This window comes from Ostrinia furnacalis, unplaced genomic scaffold, assembly GCF_004193835.3.
Source record: "Ostrinia furnacalis isolate ACB-3 unplaced genomic scaffold, ASM419383v2 OfSCF0912, whole genome shotgun sequence".
Classification (NCBI taxonomy): domain Eukaryota; kingdom Metazoa; phylum Arthropoda; class Insecta; order Lepidoptera; family Crambidae; genus Ostrinia; species Ostrinia furnacalis.
Genome location: NW_021131151.1, coordinates 741,159 through 761,392, shown reverse-complemented (window position 1 = coordinate 761,392; position 20,234 = coordinate 741,159). Strand labels below are relative to the sequence as shown.

Sequence of the window (20,234 nt, the reverse complement as noted above, 5' to 3'; positions counted from 1 at the left end):
CAGTCAGTCAGTCAGTTTCTCCTTTTATATATTTAGATGTTTGTCAATACGGGGATACGGGCGTGAGTCTCTTCCGCCATTAATCAGCACAGTTGAGCAATATTTATTTGGGCCCTAAAAATGGTCTTATACTCAAAAAAAAAAAAAAAAGAAAAAAAAAAAAAAAAAAAAAAAAAAAAAAAAAAGTTTTTCTATATTATATTTCTACACATAAACGTTATTATTGTATTTTGTTTAATTATTTAGTCTTTATCTTTACGAGTAACACCCGTACCACCGGCAATTTTTATGCAAATAAAGCGTTACGGTTTGATAAAAAACGTATATCATATGAAATCCCAAAAGGAAAATTCGGAAAAACCACAGGCGTTTGGTGGACAAATAAATAAACCCTTTTTGTGGGACCATACATCAACTTCAGCCTTTCGTGACCACGAGGAGTCGTGACGTTTAATATTTATAGAGAGAGATTCATAGACTTCCTAAATAGGGATGAATTTTGAAACAGAGATTTTTGTTGATAAAAACGGAAAACAATGTAGGTAATAACAGTTTAGATGAGAAAACAATTAGCCTATTTATTATTTGTTGAGGACTTACAGTTATACCTAAAAGTCCATCTGCAATAGAATCGACCTAATCTTCACTATCCTTTAGGTGAGATGCAATGAAAATCAAAAGCTTCCTCTTTGTTGATCAAAAAGTTGTACATTGTACTTAAACTCAGAAAAGAAACTATGACTATACGAGTATGCATCTAAATTATATTGAAAAAATACAGTAGCAACACCTGACTTGAAAAGAAGACCTAGATTGACAGGGAAGATAAATGCTTTCAGGTATCATCAAAATCGCCTTTTACATCTATACTAATATTATAAATGCGAAAGTAACTCTGTCTATCTGTCTCTCTTTCACGCCTAAACCACGGAACCGATTTTGATGAAATTTGGAATAGAGATACTTTTTATCCCGGTTTTTGAAACCGGGACGTGCGCGATAAAGTTTTTCTGTGACAGACAAAATTCCACGCGGGCGAAGCCGCGGGCGGAAAGCTAGTAGTTAATAAATAGGACTGTTCCTCATTCTCATAAAAATGTCCCACACACGGCACTTACTTATGTGAAAATACCTCCATCCTGCTAGATTATTCCAAAAACCCACTTAACCTTACATTGGGCAATTTACTGCCTCGGAATAAAGTAAAAACATTAATCTTCTTGTTCACAGAGATCCTTATTTAGGACGGTAATTTAGAAAGTCATTATGATAATTTATACAATTCGACTTGGCTCGTTGTTTTAGATTGCAAGAGAACAGCTTCTCTTAACGAGCGAGCACACATTATTAATCATGATATAGGTACCCAGGGATCATATTATAATATTGTCAAAGTACAGTTTTGGGAAGGCGCTGGATGCAGGCCGCCACCAACCGGCTACTGTGGAAATCATTGGGGGAGGTCTATGTTCAGCAGTGGACGTCTTATGGCTGAAATGATGATGATGATGATGCTGGCAGTTTAGGTGCCTATTGTCGTTAAATCGATAACTCTTTCAAAATGCGAACAGCTAGGAACTGGAATTCACTGCCTGCTACCACACTGCTGCTATCTTTCCCGAACGCTATAACTGAGCCTCTTCAAGGTGAGAGTGAATAGGCACTTACAGGGCAACCTGTATGTATCATTCTAGACTGCATCTCACTTAGCACCAGATTGCAGTCAGATACCTGTATTTTCTGTATAAAAAAACTAACTTTTAACTTGAAAAAAACTGCATAAAAAAATAAAGTAACTACAATACGCTCTGAATCATCATCAAGTCATTTAGTCTCCACTGCAACAACAAGATTATTTCCAATTTGCCAGAAGCAAATGGAGGATTCGGCTTACACTCTCCACGCTGACCAGACGGGTTAGGGAGACCTAATGTCCACATATTTCAATTTGCCTTAGTCATCATTTAAGATCACATTCTCAGGGAGAGTAGGATGAATCCCATTTTATTACATTCGGTAGATTTTTTAAAAGCTGAACTTATTGTCTATGTTTATGTTGTGACGTCAAATAATATGAATATTTCTTACATTTGCAATACGAGTGCCTACTTATCCCTAAGCTTATAATCTCGGTTCTTTTTAATCTTAACCATAACTTAATCTCAGCACTTTTAAATGAAAATCAGGCTTTACCAAAACAAAAACCTCTATTTCCACAGCACTCTTTCCACACAGCACTCAGCCTGTCAAACACAATTATATTAGTCGCCTCTGACAGTGGAACCCTCGGTAATGCCCCAATTTGCGCCACAAAGGCACAAAGGACGTACTCGTCCACATCTCGCGACATGCCCCTGAAAATGTTTGAACCCGGAGAGGTACGCAAAAGGGACACTTCCTGTATTGATGCGATAATACGACAATCTATATTGGCTTGTACAAAGAAATGAGTCTTGTGATGGAAAATATACCTGTGCTTGTCTAGTTTGTTAATGTTTTTTTAATAATTATTATTACTGTAATGATTCTGGGACTGTAACAAATAAAAGTTTACTGTTTCTATTTTTTTTTAATCCCCAACGAGGAAGCTCTAGACCTGAATCTCACCTGATGATAAGTGATGATCAGGCCGAAGGTGGAAGCGAGCTTCACCCGGAAACCTAAACAACGGCGGAACTGGTTCATTTCAATTTAAAATGGGTAAGCAAACAACCAAAAGTATTTAATGAAAAAACGAATCAACAACAAGAAAACCCGCTTTAGGACGAGGAGGGCTACCTCAAATTAAATTGGAAAGAAAAAAAATTTTTCTAAAACAAGCTTTTAATGCTCTAAAACACAGCCGACAAAGAAGATTGAAGAAAAGCCAATGCCCAGGAGGTATTCGTAAATAATAGGTATAAATCAGTTATTATTACTTTAATATACATATGTATATGTTTATAGTATGTTTGATAGGCGTACTTTAGTATCATTGGAAAATGATACTATGGGGGAGAGCTGTTTGTGCCTGTGTAGCATCAAGTAGCATCAAGTAACATCCTGTCATTCTACAATTTCGCCAGCCGTTGACCGCAAATACGTTAGCCCTAATTCAGAATGCCACTTTGTTTATTTGTAGGTACAGCTGTGACAACAGGCTGTAACAAATATACAGAGCTGAATACATAAATCTCGTATTTACCTATTCTAAATCATTTTTGTAGCTTTATTAATCTAAATTTTTTCAAATGGAGCGTTGGGAGGTCTTGGCCTTCAGGCCTTCAACAGGTATAGGAAACGTTTGAAATGAAAAAAAAATACCACAAAATTCTTAGGTATTTCTCTTGATTCTATTGTTACTTCATCATCATCATCAAGTCTTTCCTAAAATAACAAACCGAATCGTCTGATCCTACGATATTTACTTTATTTACCTTCAGATATATTAACTTAGGCATTTAACCCTTAATTATATAAATTATGCCACGCTTAGACGTGTTTTCGCGCGAACTTAATGCGTACAAATCCGTTTATTAGCTTAAAGGGATTAACTCGACCCCTAGGCTCAGAGTATCGCTAACTAATGATTATAGGTCTGTTTCCCGACCCCAAGTCCATGGTTTGGTTCCCAGTAAGATAAAGAAATCACTAACTATTGTTTATGGTTTGTTTAAACCCTTGCAGGTTAAGCCTAGGCGCAGACCACATTAAAACGATGCCACGAAAAATATGACGCTTTGCTGGAGCACATATACTTATGCAGGTTAAGTAAAGTTAGACGCTACTCGTAATTACTGAAGTTTCTCTACTTGGGGTTAAGCTGTCAATTAGAGCCTCGCCAAAGCATTCTGCGTGGTTTAAAATTAAGAGTTGTATCGCAAATAAATAATTTGATTTGAATTTATTATAAACAAATGTAAGGAAGAATTCCCTTAATTTAATAGTAATATCAAATTTATCCAGGAAATCTGTAATAAGGAATAAAATGTTCTTACTCACTTCCAAAAGCCATCGTCGAAATTTACAGGATTAACACAATGACACAGTGCACCTCTCACCGCACGCAATCCTCGATAGCGCAAACCTTTATTTTATCCTCACTTCACGTTCACGCACAGTCGAATACCTCAAAACCTTCGTGTAACACACAAACACTGTCACTTTACACGCAATTCCACACTAAAAACGTGAAAACGCACCGAGGGCGGGGTTTTTATAAAGGAAATTAAGATATTTTGCGACAAATACGCTACGAAAACCGTAGCGCCGTCCGCCCGCTGCGAGCTTTGGCTACGAACTAACGGATTTGGAGGGAAAAATCATTGGAGCGACTACGGAGCGTACTACGGGACCAATGCATGTAACGGTCTACGCAAAGTAGTATTGAATACCATATTATTATACCAAAGTAGTATTGAATTAATATAAGTATAGTATTTTAATGTTTTTAATAAATTGATTAATGGGTACAGACAATATCATATTTCTACCTACAATATTTTAAGTGTGAAACATGTTTTACGTTAGCTATGATTCACAAATAAAGATAATATTTCAATTTAAAAGTTTGTGAGAATGGTTAAATGACACTTTTTATTTCATTGAAAAAGTAAAAAATATGCATCCATCCAAATAGTAGCTGCTTTACATCAGAATAACATTACAGGCTACTACAAGTAATTCATAACAAATTACAAAGATAAGTGTGTAGATTAAATCAAACTTCAAGTTGAGTTTTTTTATTTATTGAATAATATTGAATAATGATGATTACAATACAAAAGTATAAAAAGCAATTTAAGGTTTTTAATTTATTGTACCCTAAATTACTAGGTCTAATATTTTATTCTTAAAATAAAATCTAAAAAAAACATATTCGTTCAAAGTTTATTTCGTTGCTATTTTAAGCCTTTTTGTCACAGTATTTAGCGATTAATTTGCCTAAAATAGCCATAGGCCTCTCTTCCCACTTGGCCAAAGTTTCCGGAGGCGTAAGAACCTGAAAGAAAATGATAAATGTTATTGTTAATATACCTAAAGGTTTTTATGTGAACAACACACAAAACTGTACTATAGCCATGGTATAGTAATTGGTATAGTTCCTACAGAAGGTAGGTAGAATGGTGCGATCGTGTGTTATCTTATGAGAAAAGTCAGCGAGACTTCAGGTTTAGGTATGCTGCAATCATATGTATGTAACATGACAGCGCTGATACATCACATATGCACTCATCATGTCATCCCTCCGCAGCAGAAAACTACTCAGTGATGCGCTATGTCTGTAGGTCACCTAAAAAAACATAAATCACTTGAAATGCATTCTTACTTGATCCCCGTGGAGACGATCTAGGAAAGTCACACAAATGATGGCACCACGCACGCCTGCCTGAGAAGTGAAGGCAGCAAATGCTGTTGCCTCCATCTCAATGTTCTTCACGTCCAGTCCAGCCAGCTTACGCAGGAACGCCATCTTGTTTTCCTCTGTGTAGTCGCAGAACGGCCCGTCCAAACGCCCCTGGCCTGTAAAAAAATACAGTCAACAGAACTATACAAGATCTATAAATATACGAAGACGCGCCCCACCAATTTTTGGTCGAGGGAAGCGCAAGGTGCGGGGAGTTTGATCCGAGCATCATTATTGTAGTGTGCGTGTGCGTGCACTCATGGCTAATTTAGCGTGTACCTACCGATAACACTCAAACATTAGCGGAATAATGGTGGGGCGCGTTTTCGTGGATGAAACGATCTATTATACAACCTCTCATTCCCACAAATGCGACTCCTGTGTAGCCAGGATCTACAGTTTGACCGCCAATAAAACCCAGCCAGTGAGAGTCTAGTTTGTCCCAGGGAAAGCTAAATTCTGTCATTGGACCCGCAACGAAATTAATCACAAGAACATGGCAGTTCGAAGTTAAGTTTATTTTGTCTCCATTGCAGGAGCACGACTCTCTCTAATTTACTAAAACGAATGGAGGATTTGGCCCATGCGGTCTAGACTGCTTGGAGAGGACGGACTGATATTCGCATATTTGAGTCGTCTAGTTTCAAAACCCGCTAAAACGCTCCTGCAACGAATTTCTGTTTAAATCTCTAAATGACGTTACTGCAATTTTCTCATCATACTGTTCAATCATTTTCGATCAAAATTCACTAAAAGACTACTAAACTAGCACTTAAAATTTGGTTTGTGTTACAAACACCGCTAAAACGCCGTCCGTTTCTTTCAAAACCCTCTAAAAGTTGATTGACCAATGGCAGCACGGTATTTTGGTCATGTTACTGCGAAATCAGTATGGAGATTTTTTCATAACATGCTTAAGGTTGCTGCGGTTTTTTATTGTTTTTGATCCAAAATAATGGAAGATTTGTCTCAGTTCGTGGAAAAATGTAACCCTAAAGACGCAAGAAAGAAACCACGTAATGAAATAGCCTGAAAACGCACCAAGGATATTTTAGCAAAATACGTGGACGATGAAAATTTGTGAGACTTGTTAAATTGACTTGACGTTTAAAATCATGTGTTATCTCCATATTGTCTATGACTTGTCTCTGACACATCAGTGCTGTAACCTGTGAGTCATAGACAATAATCTGTAAATTTAATCGATATTATTTTAAATATTCACTTATTCCGATTACTGATTAATTTTAAATAAAAAATATAAGATACTTTGTTTAGTTTTCCAGCGATAACTTCGACAATATTGGAAATAACGTAAAATTATTTTTCTACTTTTAGTGTATACTTTTTCGGAGTCAGTTTAATTTTTAGTCTGTTTTATTTAAACGAAATTATTTTACTTTTTTATGCAATTATGCTTACGTATTGTTCCATTGTTTATTTTCCTATATAAGTAAATAAAATAAAAATATTCTTTCAATTGATTCATCTTAAATTACCCTAGGGAGGTCCCTAGCGGAATAGAGCAACAAAGAACTGAGCGAGCGAGATGTCACTAGTAGCAACACTGTCAAACAGAACTTTTTGCAACTATTTGAAGTTTAATAACTTTACGGATATCATTGATTGTTTTACTGTCCAGTGTGTTTTTTTTATTACATCTGTGCATACAGTTTGTTTCCTGTTCTCGAAAATTTCATAATCAGTTCACAATCACATTCAATGTTGCGACATTGTTGCATATTTTTAGTATTTTGACGATCACCCGGCGATGATACGCAAGTACTACAATAATTTCACTTCGCGATTAACGAGAGGTTTTGTCGCATCACTAGTTCACAGACTAAAAATATTTTTATGTCAGTTGGCCATTTTTGATGACATTTCTGCTGATTTCTAAAAAATTAGACTTTACATCAATTTATCCATAGACTGCAAACACCCACCTTTGACGTAACTTAAATGTTCTATTTTGCAAAGTCAATATTGGTCCAACTGGAAGTCGATTCTAGAATATTTGAGTAGGAGTTGTATTGACTTTTAAATTAACATGAATTATTGCCTCAATAAAGTCATAAAAGCCATTATTATCGTTTGCAATTTAGGCTTTTAAAAAGCGCTTTTATAATAATAAAACAAACCTCTGTAGAAGTCGTCAGCACCCATAGTAGCCCCGATGTAGGTATTAAATTCTTTGATTCCGTTGGCGACCTGAAGAATCTCTTGACTAAGCCTCGCGTCCAAGATGCTTGGCATACGTCTGACTTGGCCCAATATTGGCTGGAATTATAAAAATAAATCAAGTAAATTATAAAGTTTCAATCAAATTAAAAATGGACGGAGGAGGATTTCCATAACAACCGGTAATTTTTGTCAGTTCACATTGTCTTCCACACGTCTTGGACATTCCACGCTGCGCTTTCTGGTACGGTTCTTAACCTTAAAGTCTTCAAAATTCCCATAATTTTACCAAGGCCTTTTGGATTTCATAATCAAGCCTTACGACGAACTGCAATAAAGCTTATTTTCCCACTTACCAAGTCATAAGACTTCTCCATTGTCCCGCTGAGTCCACACGAGGATATCACGACGGACCCCGCCGGGACGTTGAGACCCCCACTGGTTCCCAGTCTGATGAAGATGGGGTCCTTAGCCTTGGCGTAGTACATCAGCTTTATGACCTCTTGAAGGACGGTCGTCATGGACGGAACTCCGATGCCATGCTGGAAAGAGAAAGTAAACCGTTAGGTTGGTTTTAGTGACACGCGGTCTGTCAGTGCAGATCGCTCCGCACAGCCGATCTGTATGAACTGCTAGGGAGCGGAGCGGTTCCTCCGGATCGCATTACTCTAAAACGCTGCCTAGAAGTTCATACAGATTGGCCGTGCGGGGTCCGCACCAGACGGTCCGCGTGACACTAAAACCAGCCTTAATATAATTAATAAGCCTCGGTGTCGGTCACACACACTCGAATTGAGAACCTCCTTCTTTTTGAAGTCGGTTAAAAGTTACAGACAGCGAGCTGACAATTTCACACAAATCGCGAAGTTGCTTCGTTAATCTGTCATGCTCGAAATTTTTTTTCTTGTGTAATTAAAATAGTTTTACAAATCATCAAATTTTCGTTAAAATTCATGTTTATAGTGTGCTGGTCTTATGAAGTTTTTAGTTTCACACTTAACATTAAGAGAATTTTAATGCTTTCTGTATGCGTATGTACTAAGTTACTGTTTTGAAGACAGTTGCAGTCTGCCTATACTTAGGTACACTGCATGCAATAACATGCACCGTTTTACTCGATTTACAAAAATTATAAGATAATATATCTATCTATATGTATAAATAAAAATGAATTGATGTTCGTTAGTCTGATTAAAACTCGAGAACGGCTGGGCCGATTGAGCTGATTTTGGTGTTAAATTTTTTGTCGTAGTCCAGGGTAGGTCTAAACGGTGAGCAAATAAGGAAAGATTTGCTTATTTATTGCCTTTAAGGCGGAACAGAGTTCGCCGGGTCAGCTAGTGATTGATAATAATTGAACAAGTCAGCACTTGTTAGATTTTATTTACAATAAGGGTAAGACATCATCAATAAATAAATGTTTTTTTTTCTTTCTTTCTTTCAAATATTATTAGGCAGATTAAGTATAGCATGCTATCTACATCACAAAGTCGCGACAAGGGGATTCCCTGACAATAGATAAAAGAGATAGGGCGTTTAGTTTAAATTTATTATTAATTTTGACTCTACATGATATCTGATAACTTCTTTACAATGCAAGCCATGGTCACATCTTGGCAACGTTTGACATGAAAATGTTTTTGTGGGTTTTAAGGCCTATTCAGACCTAAGCGGTATTCGCTACCGTCTGCGGCAGAGAAAACCCAGTGGGTATGCGGTAATAATACTGTTCAGACCTAAGCGGTATTCGCTACCGTCTGCGGCAGAGAAATCGCTCTAGCCGCGGTACTTGATACTAAATACCTGAGCGAAACCCGCGTGGTATGTACCTCTACCCACAGCGGCAGCGAATATCGCTCAGGTCGCTCTAGCCGCGGTATTTGATACTAAATACCTGAGCGAAACCCGCGCGGTATGTACCTCTACCCACAACGGCAGCGAATATCGCTCAGGTTTGAATAGGCCTTTAACTAACCAGGGGTTAACACGGGACTTAAAAAAAGTAATTAATTTTAAACTTTTGCGTTGCATAATTGAATTAATTTAAACAGGTTTTAACGCGATACGCGGATAGGTGACATTGAAATATTACCTGTATTTGCCTGTCGTTTTGACCGAGTTGCACCGGCCGTGACCGCGTAGTGCGTTAAAACCTGTTTAAATTAATTTAAAAAAAACCATATAAAATACTCACGTTGACAGACAGGACTGGGCCTACTTTGTACATGGCGAACCTCTTGGAATGCTTGGTCAAGTTGACCAACTTCTCCCCTGTCTCCAAGCCAAGTACTCTAGTCATGTACTTGGCAAACTCGTGCATCCTATGCTTCTTACCGCCCAAGCAGACAAACTGGAACCGAAAACATCATATTTCTTACTTACTATGTTAACGAGAAAACATCTGTATTTTCGTAACGAATATTCTCAAATACTACTGTAAGACCTCTAGCACGAAAAACTTTCGACTTCGAATCGTTTGCGTATTCGAATCGCCATCAAAAGATTTAGAACGAGAACTAAAACAGCGCCCTTGTGAACGTATCGTAAAGTGAACTTAGTATGAGAAATGGTTGCACGAAACTTATTTTGAGAATCAAAATTGTCAAGTTATCGTTTATATCGATGGTTGAGTATCGAATTTTATCGAATACGCAAACTATTCGAAGACGAAAGTTGTTCATGCTCGAGGTACTGGACCGATTTCAAAAATTCTTTCACCATAAAAGTTCTACATTATCGCTGATGGACATAGGGGATTCAAAAAGTTGGGGATCACAAGTTCTTTTTCAAAAATAAAGGATGCAGTTCTCTTTCTTTTCATAAATAAAGGAATGGTTTCTTTGAGTAAAATTTTCTATCTACAGTATTAAGTGTACTTTCCCTCCAGGTGGCATTACAAAATTCCACCCTATATACATACATACACTCGAAAAACATAACCCTCCTTCTGGCGCAGTCAGGTAAAAACACCGGTTATCGTCATAGTTACGGTCAAAGTTAGGTGATGCAGTTGCACCACCTAACTTTATTGCTGAGTTCAGCCTTAATATTGACGTTTTATGTAATTACTAGCGGCCGCCCGCGACTTCGTACGCGTGGATCCCGTTTTACCCCCTTCATCTATGTTACGCGGTTTAGATTTTTTCATACAAATGTTTTTTCCCGCTAACTCCCGTTCCCGTGGGAATTTTGCAATATCCTGTTGTAACTAAGCTTTAAGTTTACTAAGGTACCTGCATGCCAAATTTCAAGCGTCTAACTTAAGCAGTTTAGATTTTTCATACAAAAGAATTTTCCCGCTAATTCCCGTGCCCGTGGGAATTCCTAAGTATCCTATAACCTGCCCAGGAGTACGAAGAATAATTGTACCAAGTTTCGTTAAAATCCGTCAAGTAGTTTTTGTTTCTATAAGGAACATACAGACAGACAGACAGACAGACAGACAAAAATTTTACTGATTGCATTTTTGGCATCAGTATCGATCACTAATCACCCCCTGATAGTTATTTTGAAAATATATTTCATGTACAGAATTGACCTCTCTACAGATTTATTATAAGTATAGATTTCTAAAATATTGATTTATAAATGTTTACCTTAACGTCTTCAAACATGGACAGATCATAGCTCCCGGTGTCTATGCCCAAATGATACAGGTAATCCGAATCCAGTGACTTCAGATGCTTGTTATTCAATGTCAAGGTGCCATCCGGGTTTCTGTAAGGGAAATATCGAAATAAACCGCGTATTTCAATAAAATACATATAACTATTTTGTAATTTTATGTAAAGGTAGGCCCCAGGACTGTCCACCTAAAACAGTGCGAGTTTTATTGACCAATAAACTGTAGATCCTGGTGGCACGGATGGTAGAGTGGAATTACTCACACCGTTTGGTTTATTTATTATAAAAGCTAGACTCATTATTGCACTCATAATAAAACTGTCATTAATTATATTATGCTATTTCCAACGTCTTTAAACTAAGTTAATACTTTTATTGTTAATTCTATATTTTTTAATGTTCTATTTACTTGACTTAATTATGTTTATACAGTGTGAGTCACGTTAAAGTGTACATATGAAAATAGATGAAACTAGACCTATTTTTATCGACAAAAAAGAGGTCAAAAAATTTTTGAGATTTTTTTTTAATTTTTTATAGAATTTTTTTTCTTCCAATTACTTATTGTAAAGAAAACATAATAACTTTTAAACTAAGCGGTATATCTTGATAAAATAAAAACAGTAATAATGCTAAATAACAGGCAATACTAAAAAATACATAAAATACACAAAAAAGGCCAACAAATAATAAAAAAATTATACTTTTTGAAAAAAATCCGCTTAAAAATTCGTGTTTTTTTGGTTATTTGATAAATTTCTCCAAAAAATGCCCCTATAACCGGTAGTTTTTATTACTTTGTATTATTCTCTATCGTATTACCTTCGTAAAACGAAAAATTGCATGTCTCTATCCCTATCACAACGTTTGCAATGATCGTTTGAACTAAGCCTCTCCGGGCGCGCCATTCAACGCTTCGTTAACAACAAAACTGAAAATGGCTCTAGATTTGTAATTTTGATAAAAACAAGTTAGATTTCAAATAAAAACAAAAGATTTCGAAGTAAAATAAGCATTTTAGTTAAAATTAAAATTGTCTCTACCTGTAGCGGAGAATAATGTTGTGGCAGGCCTTTGTTCAAACGATCATAGCAAATGTTGTGATAGGGATAGAGACATGCGATTTTTGGTTTTACAAAGATAATACGATAGAGAATAATACAAAGTAATAAAAACCACCGGTTATAGGGGCATTTTTTGGAGAAATTTATCAAATAACCAAAAAAACACGAATTTTTAAGCAGATTTTTTTCAAAAAGTATCATTTTTTATTATTTGTTGGCATTTTTTGTGTATTTTATGTATTTTTTTAGTATTGCCTGTTATTTAGCATTATTACTGTTTTTATTTTATCAGGATATACCGCTTAGTTTAAAATTTATTACGTTTTCTTTACAATAAGTAATTTGAAGAAAAAAAATTCTATAAAAAATTAAAAAAAAATCTCAAAAATTTTTTGACCTCTTTTTTCTCGATAAAAATAGGTCTAGTTTCATCTATTTTCATATGTACACTTTAACGTGACTCACACTGTATAGTAAAACGATCACCGCTTCGCGTATTCGCGCAAGTTTTAGCGTAGGCGCTAAAGGACGTAGCACATAAATTTATCAACCCGGAATAGGATCGTAAGTAACCGTATCAACTCGAGTCGGTCAGTGTTCAGTGTATGAAAATACATCGTAGTATTATTTATATAGAAACTCATATAAGTGCGTCCACCTGTCCGCATCGTACGCACGTCGACAATGCCGACACCTATGCTCCGAGAGGCAACTTTTGCGATGCCTGCCGATGACGTCATACGTAATGCCGATCAGTGGACGCAGTCCGGCGCTCGCTTTGCATTGTTCTTCATCGCTTTCCTCCATTCTCACAGAGTCCACACGTGCGTTCACTATGAAAATCCGAATGAACTGGCATTGTAAATAAACGCCTCGCCTCGCAATTGACAACGCGCGAAATGCGATACGGTGTTTTATACCTTTCCGAGTTGATAAGTCTGCTATGAGCTTCAGAGTTTCAGAGAGATTTTCTTAAGTTAGAAACAAGTCTATTTTACGATCGTAGGAATCTTAGCAACTGCCGCTACCAACCGGGCAATATGGAAATCATTGGGGGATGCCTATGTTCAGCAGTGGACGTCCTGTGGCTGAAATGATGATGATGAGGGACTCTACCTGAGTTTGGCCGCCCCTCATGCGGGCAATATGGAAATCATTGGAGGGGGACCTATGTTCCACAGTGAACGTTCTGGCTGAAATCATGATGATGATGAGGGACTCTACCTGAGTTTGGCCGCCCCTCATGCGGGCAATACAGGGTGTTAGGTAAATGGGTATATGAGCCGACACTATTCCATGTTAACATAGGCATATAAATGGTATGGTGAAGTCAGAAATTTGATATCATGATTTTAATTTTTTTAATTTTCATACAAAATAAATTTCATAAAATCCGATTTGTATGAAAATTAAAATAATTAAAATGAAGATATCAATTTTCTGACTTCACCATACCATTTATATGACCATGTCAACATGGGCTAGTGTCGGCTCATATACCCATTTACCTAACACCCTGTATAAAAAACATTGAAGGAGACCATGTTCAGATCAGCAGTGGACGTCCTGTAGCTGCAATGATGATGATGATGACGGACTATACCTAAGTTTGGCCGCCCCTCCTGCCAGAGAGCTGCAATTGGAGTAGTGCTGCGTCTCTACATCTTCTTTCTTCAAGATATAATCACAATCGCAAGACATGGTTCACTGTTGATAAGAAATACCATCAAATTCAAATAGTTTATTCAGTACATAGGCCCTTTCTAGGGCACTTATACACGTCCCAAATATAGCTTGCCCTACCACCACTTCGGGACAACATATGGGCTGGCGCTGAGAAAAAGTGGCGGAAGAAACTCAGTCACCTTTGTCAGCCTCTTTTTCAATAAAATACAGCAATTATACCTAATAAAATACAGTAATTGAATACATCTTAAAGTAATATGCCAATGAAAATCGATCAACACCGCCGTAATTTTTTTTTTTTGGCGATTAGAGTCGCTTTTTTTTTCAAGTTTTTTTGTTTAAAACACATATTTACGTACAGCACTTTCAAATGATCAAAAACTTAATTAGAATTTTTATTGTAAACCCATTTATTATTTTATTTCATTTGAAGTCAGAAGTATCAAGACGAGATCTTTAATGTGTAGAACGTTTTAATAGCTATTCTATACAATACCGTATTAAGTAAGTATTGGCGGTAAATAATTAAGAATAAATAAAATTAATTACTTATAAATTATTTTTCCCACTGCTGCATAACGATAAAATAATAATACCTAATAAAATTAACTAAGTACTTACCTACAATAGTTTATAAAATTGTAAATAAAAATAAATGGTTTTGACATTCGAAAGAAATTAAAAACCACATAAATTAAAAAACACTATAAACTCACGTATTTCTCTTCGGCAAATCGTATCACAAAATATTTGTAATAAGTTAATTATGTTTTATCGAAAACGTGTTTACATGCGCACTGTCAGAAACACACTGCAAGACAACAGCAATTGAAATGCATAATAATATCTTATCTTTTTATCATTATCTAATTAGGTATATTAATCTTTAATAGCTGCTTAGGCTAGCTTAAAGCGAACCCTCGCTAGTACCTATATTATGGTTCGTAATACTTAGAAATTGAAATAAAAATACATAAACAGAGATAAAACGATATAAGTACACTCGCGTGCAAAGTACTTCGCATTGCATACAATCACATTATTAAAAGATCATTATGAAGAGAGTCATCATGATTGATTTTGGTAGGTAAGTACTGCAAAAAATATTTTTTGGTAAAATTATTTAGCATAGGTACAGTTTTTTATAATAATTATAACTAATAAACCTACATTGGTAACAGCAAGCTCTTATTTCATAATTACAAGTTTCAAGGGTTTCAGAAATAAATGAGAGAAGGTAACAGTGAAGAAAGGGTTATAACTTTCTTAAACTTTTGTAATTTGTTTATACGATTTCTCCAAGATGGCGGAGGAAGCACAGAAGAAAGGGTAGCAAAAACTTGGCATTTTTATTCCTCTATATATCTTAATAAAATATTACAAGTTACAGCAGCTGGTACTTAGGTATAATACCAAAAATCTTGACAACCTAACCTTGATTAATTCAACGCTACTTATTTAGCATTTGTGCAGAAAAATCAGAATAGAAAATATATTAATATATTTTATACGAGTTTATACCAATAGAATAGTAATAGGTAATAATATGAACGTTTTAATTGTAATTAGTCTGGTATGTTTTAATAACTAGGAGGTAAGGTAAGTACTGGACTGTTTTCCACCGCAACATGCTTTTTGATGCTTTAACCAAAACAGTACTGTGTAAAATGTGTAAGGATTTATATTATTAACTAGCGGCCGCCCGCGACTGCGTACGCGTAGATCCCGTTTTACCCCCTTAGGGGTGGAATTTCGTAAAATCCTTTCTTAGCGGATGCTTACGTCATAACATCTACCTGCATGCCATATTTCAGCCCGATCCTTCACGTTTGAGTTTTATAGATAGAAATAGAGTGGAAATAACAAGTTAATACTTACTGAAGACAAATAAAAATAAGATATTTACTTAAATAGCGATTATTATTTATTTTGTGTTTTCAACCATCATCGCAATATTATCAATATCTAATAGGTCAATGATGCCTGTTAGGTCACCAGCTTCCTCTTGATTTTTTTATCATTGTTCATTATCTCATTAGATGATAACTGCTAAGTTATTTTATTTATTTCATTACAACGCGTATAATGCGTGTTGCTAAGTACTACTAAATTGGGTATAACTAGGTGTAACCTACTTACCTACCTACAGCTTAGGAGTCTACTTATGCTACAGGATAAAATAAATGATCACTTGTTTGTAGTCATTTAGTATCTGATCTACCGCTTGAAATTAAAGTTAAAGTTACTAACATTTTATTTTATTTTTATTTTAGGTATAATACATGACATTTTTAATCCCAAAATCGCTCCAGCATTTTGTAGCAGCGGTAGGGTACAAACAAATATGTATAAATAAATCTATACTTATAATAAATCTGTAGAGAGGTCAATTCTGTACATGAAATATATTTTCAAAATAACTATCAGGGGGTGATTAGTGATCGATACTGATGCCAAAAATGCAATCAGTAAAATTTTTGTCTGTCTGTCTGTCTGTCTGTCTGTCTGTCTGTCTGTATGTTCCTTATAGAAACAAAAACTACTCGACGGATTTTAACGAAACTTGGTACAATTATTTTTCATACTCCTGGGCAGGTTATAGGATACTTAGGAATTCCCACGGGAACAGGAATTAGCGGGAAAATCTTTTTGTATGAAAAATCTAAACCGCTTAAGTTAGACGCTTGAAATTTGGCAGTCAGGTACCTTAGTAAATTTAAAGCTTAGTTACAACAGGATATTGCAAAATTCCCACGGGAACGGGAGTTAGCGGGAAAAAACATTTGTATGAAAAATCTAAACCGTTTAAGTTAGACGCTTGAAATTTGGCATGCAGGTACCTTAGTAAACTTAAAGCTTAGTTACAACAGGATATTGTAAAATTCCCACGGGAACGGGAGTTAGCGAGAAAAAACATTTGTATGTAAAAATCTAAACCGCGTAAGATAGACTCTTGAAATTTGGCATGCAGGTATCTTAGTAAATTTAAAGCTTAGTTACAACAGGATATTGCAAAATTCCCACGGGAACGGTAGTTAGCGGGAAAAAACATTTGTATACAAAAATCTAAACCGCGTAAGATAGACTCTTGAAATTTGCCATGCAGGTACCTTAGTAAACGTAAAGCTTAGTTACAACAGGATATTGCAAAATTCCCACGGGAACGGGAGTTAGCGGGAAAAAACATTTGTGTGAAAAAATCTAAACCGCGTAAGATAGACGCTTGAAATTTGGTATGCAGGTATCTTAGTAAACTTAAAGCTTAGTTACAACAGGATATTGCAAAATTCCCACGGGAACGGGAGTTAGCGGGAAAAAAAATTGTATGAAAATATCTGAACCGCGTAAGATAGATGAAGGGGGGGGGGGGGTAAAACGAGATCCACGCGTACGAAGTCGCGGGCGGCCGCTAGTAATAAATAAATATCCTTAGACATTTTACACTGCGCTTCTAGTCCCAAACTAAGCAAAGCTTGTACTAGGAGTACTACTAGACAACTGATATAAACATACTTAAATACTTTTTTTTTTGTAAATACATACTTATTATAGTACATAGAAAACACCCAGTCCAATACAAACAAATATGTTCTGCACACAAATGTTTGTACTGTGCGGGAATCGAACCCGCTACCTCCGGAATAGTAGTCCGTTTCGAACCACTACACCAAACGGCCGACAAATGTAAACGTATGAGACATGTAACACTAAACTTTTTTACAAGCTTTATATTGACTTCACTTGTTAGTAGGTATGTGTGGGACAAATCTTGCAACTGAATTTAAGACCAGTTCTCCTCAACCGATTGAGCTGAAATTTGGTATACTTATGTAAGTACGATGACAATGCAATATTATGGTACCATTGAGCTGGTCTGATGATGGAGTCGGAAGGTAGCCATAGGAACTCCTAAACAAAACGGCGGAAACTCATCGTGTTTGGGTTCGTTGGATTTGTCTTTTTGAGCACTTTAGTATTAGACAATGTCCAGGGTCCTGAGATTAAGATATAACTAAAAATTGTAAAATAAAATAATAATAAAAATAAACTTTTTTAAAAACAAGCTTTTATTCTGAATTTCGAAAGCTTGTAGCGCAAACAGAGAAAAAGAGGAATAAATTCCATGCGCGATACAGGCTTTCGAAATTCAGAATAAAAGCTTGTTTTTAAAAAAGTTTATTTTTATTATTATTTTTAACTTATGTACAACATGGAATGCATTAAAGATATTGACTATCTAAATATATATCGCTCAAAGGTGACCGACTGACTGTCTGACTGACTGACATAGTGATCTATCAACGCACAGCCCAAACCACTGGATCGGGCTGAAATATGGCATGCAGTTAGATGTTATGACGTAGGCATCCGCTAAGAAAGGATTTTACAAAACTCCACCCCTAAGGGGGTAAAACGGGATCCACGCGTACGAACTCGCGGGCGGCTACTAGTTTACTATAAAATTGCCCTTCTATTCTCTCTTTACGCTCTCGACTCTATCTTCATTCATCAAAGGCAAATGGAGGATTGCCTACACTCCCCACCCTGGCCAAACAGGTTATGGGGGATAATGATAGATCGNATAAGTAATCGGCTTTCACGACATTCACGGGAAAAATGACGTCATCCTAAAACTATTCTATTAGTTAGTTTAAAAAAAATTACAACAACTCGAAGCCTGATTTTGTCGTGTCAGCCCAAAACTCCGCTACAAGAGTGGCGTTGTCAGTAGCATTCATTGCGTACAGTTGTTTGGGCATGCAGGACATCATATGCTTCATCGTTTAGTAAAATACTAAAATATAATCGACATAGCGTATTTAATTTAATATTATGTAAATTCATCTTTATAGTAAGTATGTAAGTAAGCACTTTTTCAGGTAATTGTACATGTCCCAATATAAACTATGCATGGGAGAGTATAGCTCTCTCTATTTCTTGCACATTTTGTCCCCTCAAGCGACCTGCGGCGGGAAGGCGCTACTGCGTGAAGTGCCCCCCACTTCCCGCGGGAAAAAAAAAAAATTCCCGTTGCGCATTTTCCCTAAAATAGCTTATCATTATTACCGTTACATACTATCGAGCCACATTTTTGGAATCTGGATAAAATTACCCGTCTTTTGGTGTAACTTTTAAGGCTAACAAATATATATTTTAGGTACAACACTTACTTGAAAAAAAAGATTCGTCATTTTTGTCACTTTTTGTGATTGCACTTGATTCACCTTCAAAATTAGAAGCAATGTTATATATTAACACTTATTTCCAAAGTTAATCACATTATACACGTTTTTTATAAAGAAAAACACACTTCCAAAGCATCTAAACGATAAAAAACATCCATCTTTTTCACTACCCAGACGGGCACCGCGGATCGCGTCATCTTCAAACACAGACTGAGAAAAATTTGGTTGAAAAGCAACCATAGTGCCTAGAAAATATAGCTATCACATTCATACTTAAGCATTATTACTTTCGAGCGAAAGAAACAGAACTATATTTTTTAAATGACAAGGTCCCGAACTTGGACAAGTGATTTGCGGCGGGAGCCGCCNTCCCGTTGCGCATTTTCCCTAAAATAGCTTATCATTATTACCGTTACATACTATCGAGTCACATTTTTGGAATCTGGATAAAATTACCCGTCTTTTGGTGTAACTTTTAAGGCTAACAAATATATATTTTAGGTACAACACTTACTTGAAAAAAAAGATTCGTCATTTTTGTCACTTTTTGTGATTGCACTTGATTCACCTTCAAAATTAGAAGCAATGTTATATATTAACACTTATTTCCAAAGTTAATCACATTATACACGTTTTTTATAAAGAAAAACACACTTCCAAAGCATCTAAACGATAAAAAACATCCATCTTTTTCACTACCCAGACGGGCACCGCGGATCGCGTCATCTTCAAACACAGACTGAGAAAAATTTGGTTGAAAAGCAACCATAGTGCCTAGAAAATATAGCTATCACATTCATACTTAAGCATTATTACTTTCGAGCGAAAGAAACAGAACTATATTTTTTAAATGACAAGGTCCCGAACTTGGACAAGTGATTTGCGGCGGGAGCCGCCGCAGAGCACTTTAGAGCTTCGTGACGTGCGTCTCCTCCCGCCGCGGGTCGCTTGAGAGGAGTTGCAGTTCTGCAATCAGACGTATATTCCAATTACATCATTGGGTTTTACCAATGATTACTTAGGTTACATCTTCCAGAAAGTCGCGAGGAATCGATACTAAGCAAAAGTTTAATAAAAGCATAAGTAAAAACAAAAAGTTCTTGGCGG

The 20,234-nt window shown here is 36.2% G+C and overlaps 1 protein-coding gene across 1 annotated transcript; it reads right to left on the bottom strand.

The window, feature by feature from the left end:
- Positions 1-4,795: 4,795 nt before the first annotated feature.
- Positions 4,796-14,755, bottom strand: LOC114350528 (uridine phosphorylase 1). Its single transcript, XM_028301366.1, has 8 exons — positions 14,658-14,755; positions 13,859-13,962; positions 11,164-11,284; positions 9,762-9,917; positions 7,924-8,109; positions 7,528-7,666; positions 5,309-5,502; positions 4,796-4,981 (listed from the first exon to the last, which is right to left on the bottom strand). The coding sequence occupies exons 2-8, from the start codon at positions 13,954-13,956 to the stop codon at positions 4,886-4,888; spliced, it is 990 nt and encodes a 329-aa protein (XP_028157167.1). The 5' UTR covers positions 13,957-13,962; positions 14,658-14,755; the 3' UTR covers positions 4,796-4,885.
- Between the last annotated feature and the right edge of the window lie 5,479 nt (positions 14,756-20,234).

What these genes read in the sequence shown, in the direction of transcription:
- LOC114350528 (XM_028301366.1), bottom strand. Translation starts at nt 13,956, where the DNA reads ATGTCTTGCGATTGTGATTATATCTTGAAGAAAGAAGATGTAGAGACG. An exon ending in GCCCAGTCCTGTCTGTCAAC is followed by an intron (nt 8,110 to 9,761) that starts GTGAGTATTTTA and finishes TTCTCTTTCCAG; the next exon opens with CATGGCATCGGAGTTCCGTC. An exon ending in TGCTGACGACTTCTACAGAG is followed by an intron (nt 5,503 to 7,527) that starts GTTTGTTTTATT and finishes ATTTTTTTACAG; the next exon opens with GCCAGGGGCGTTTGGACGGG.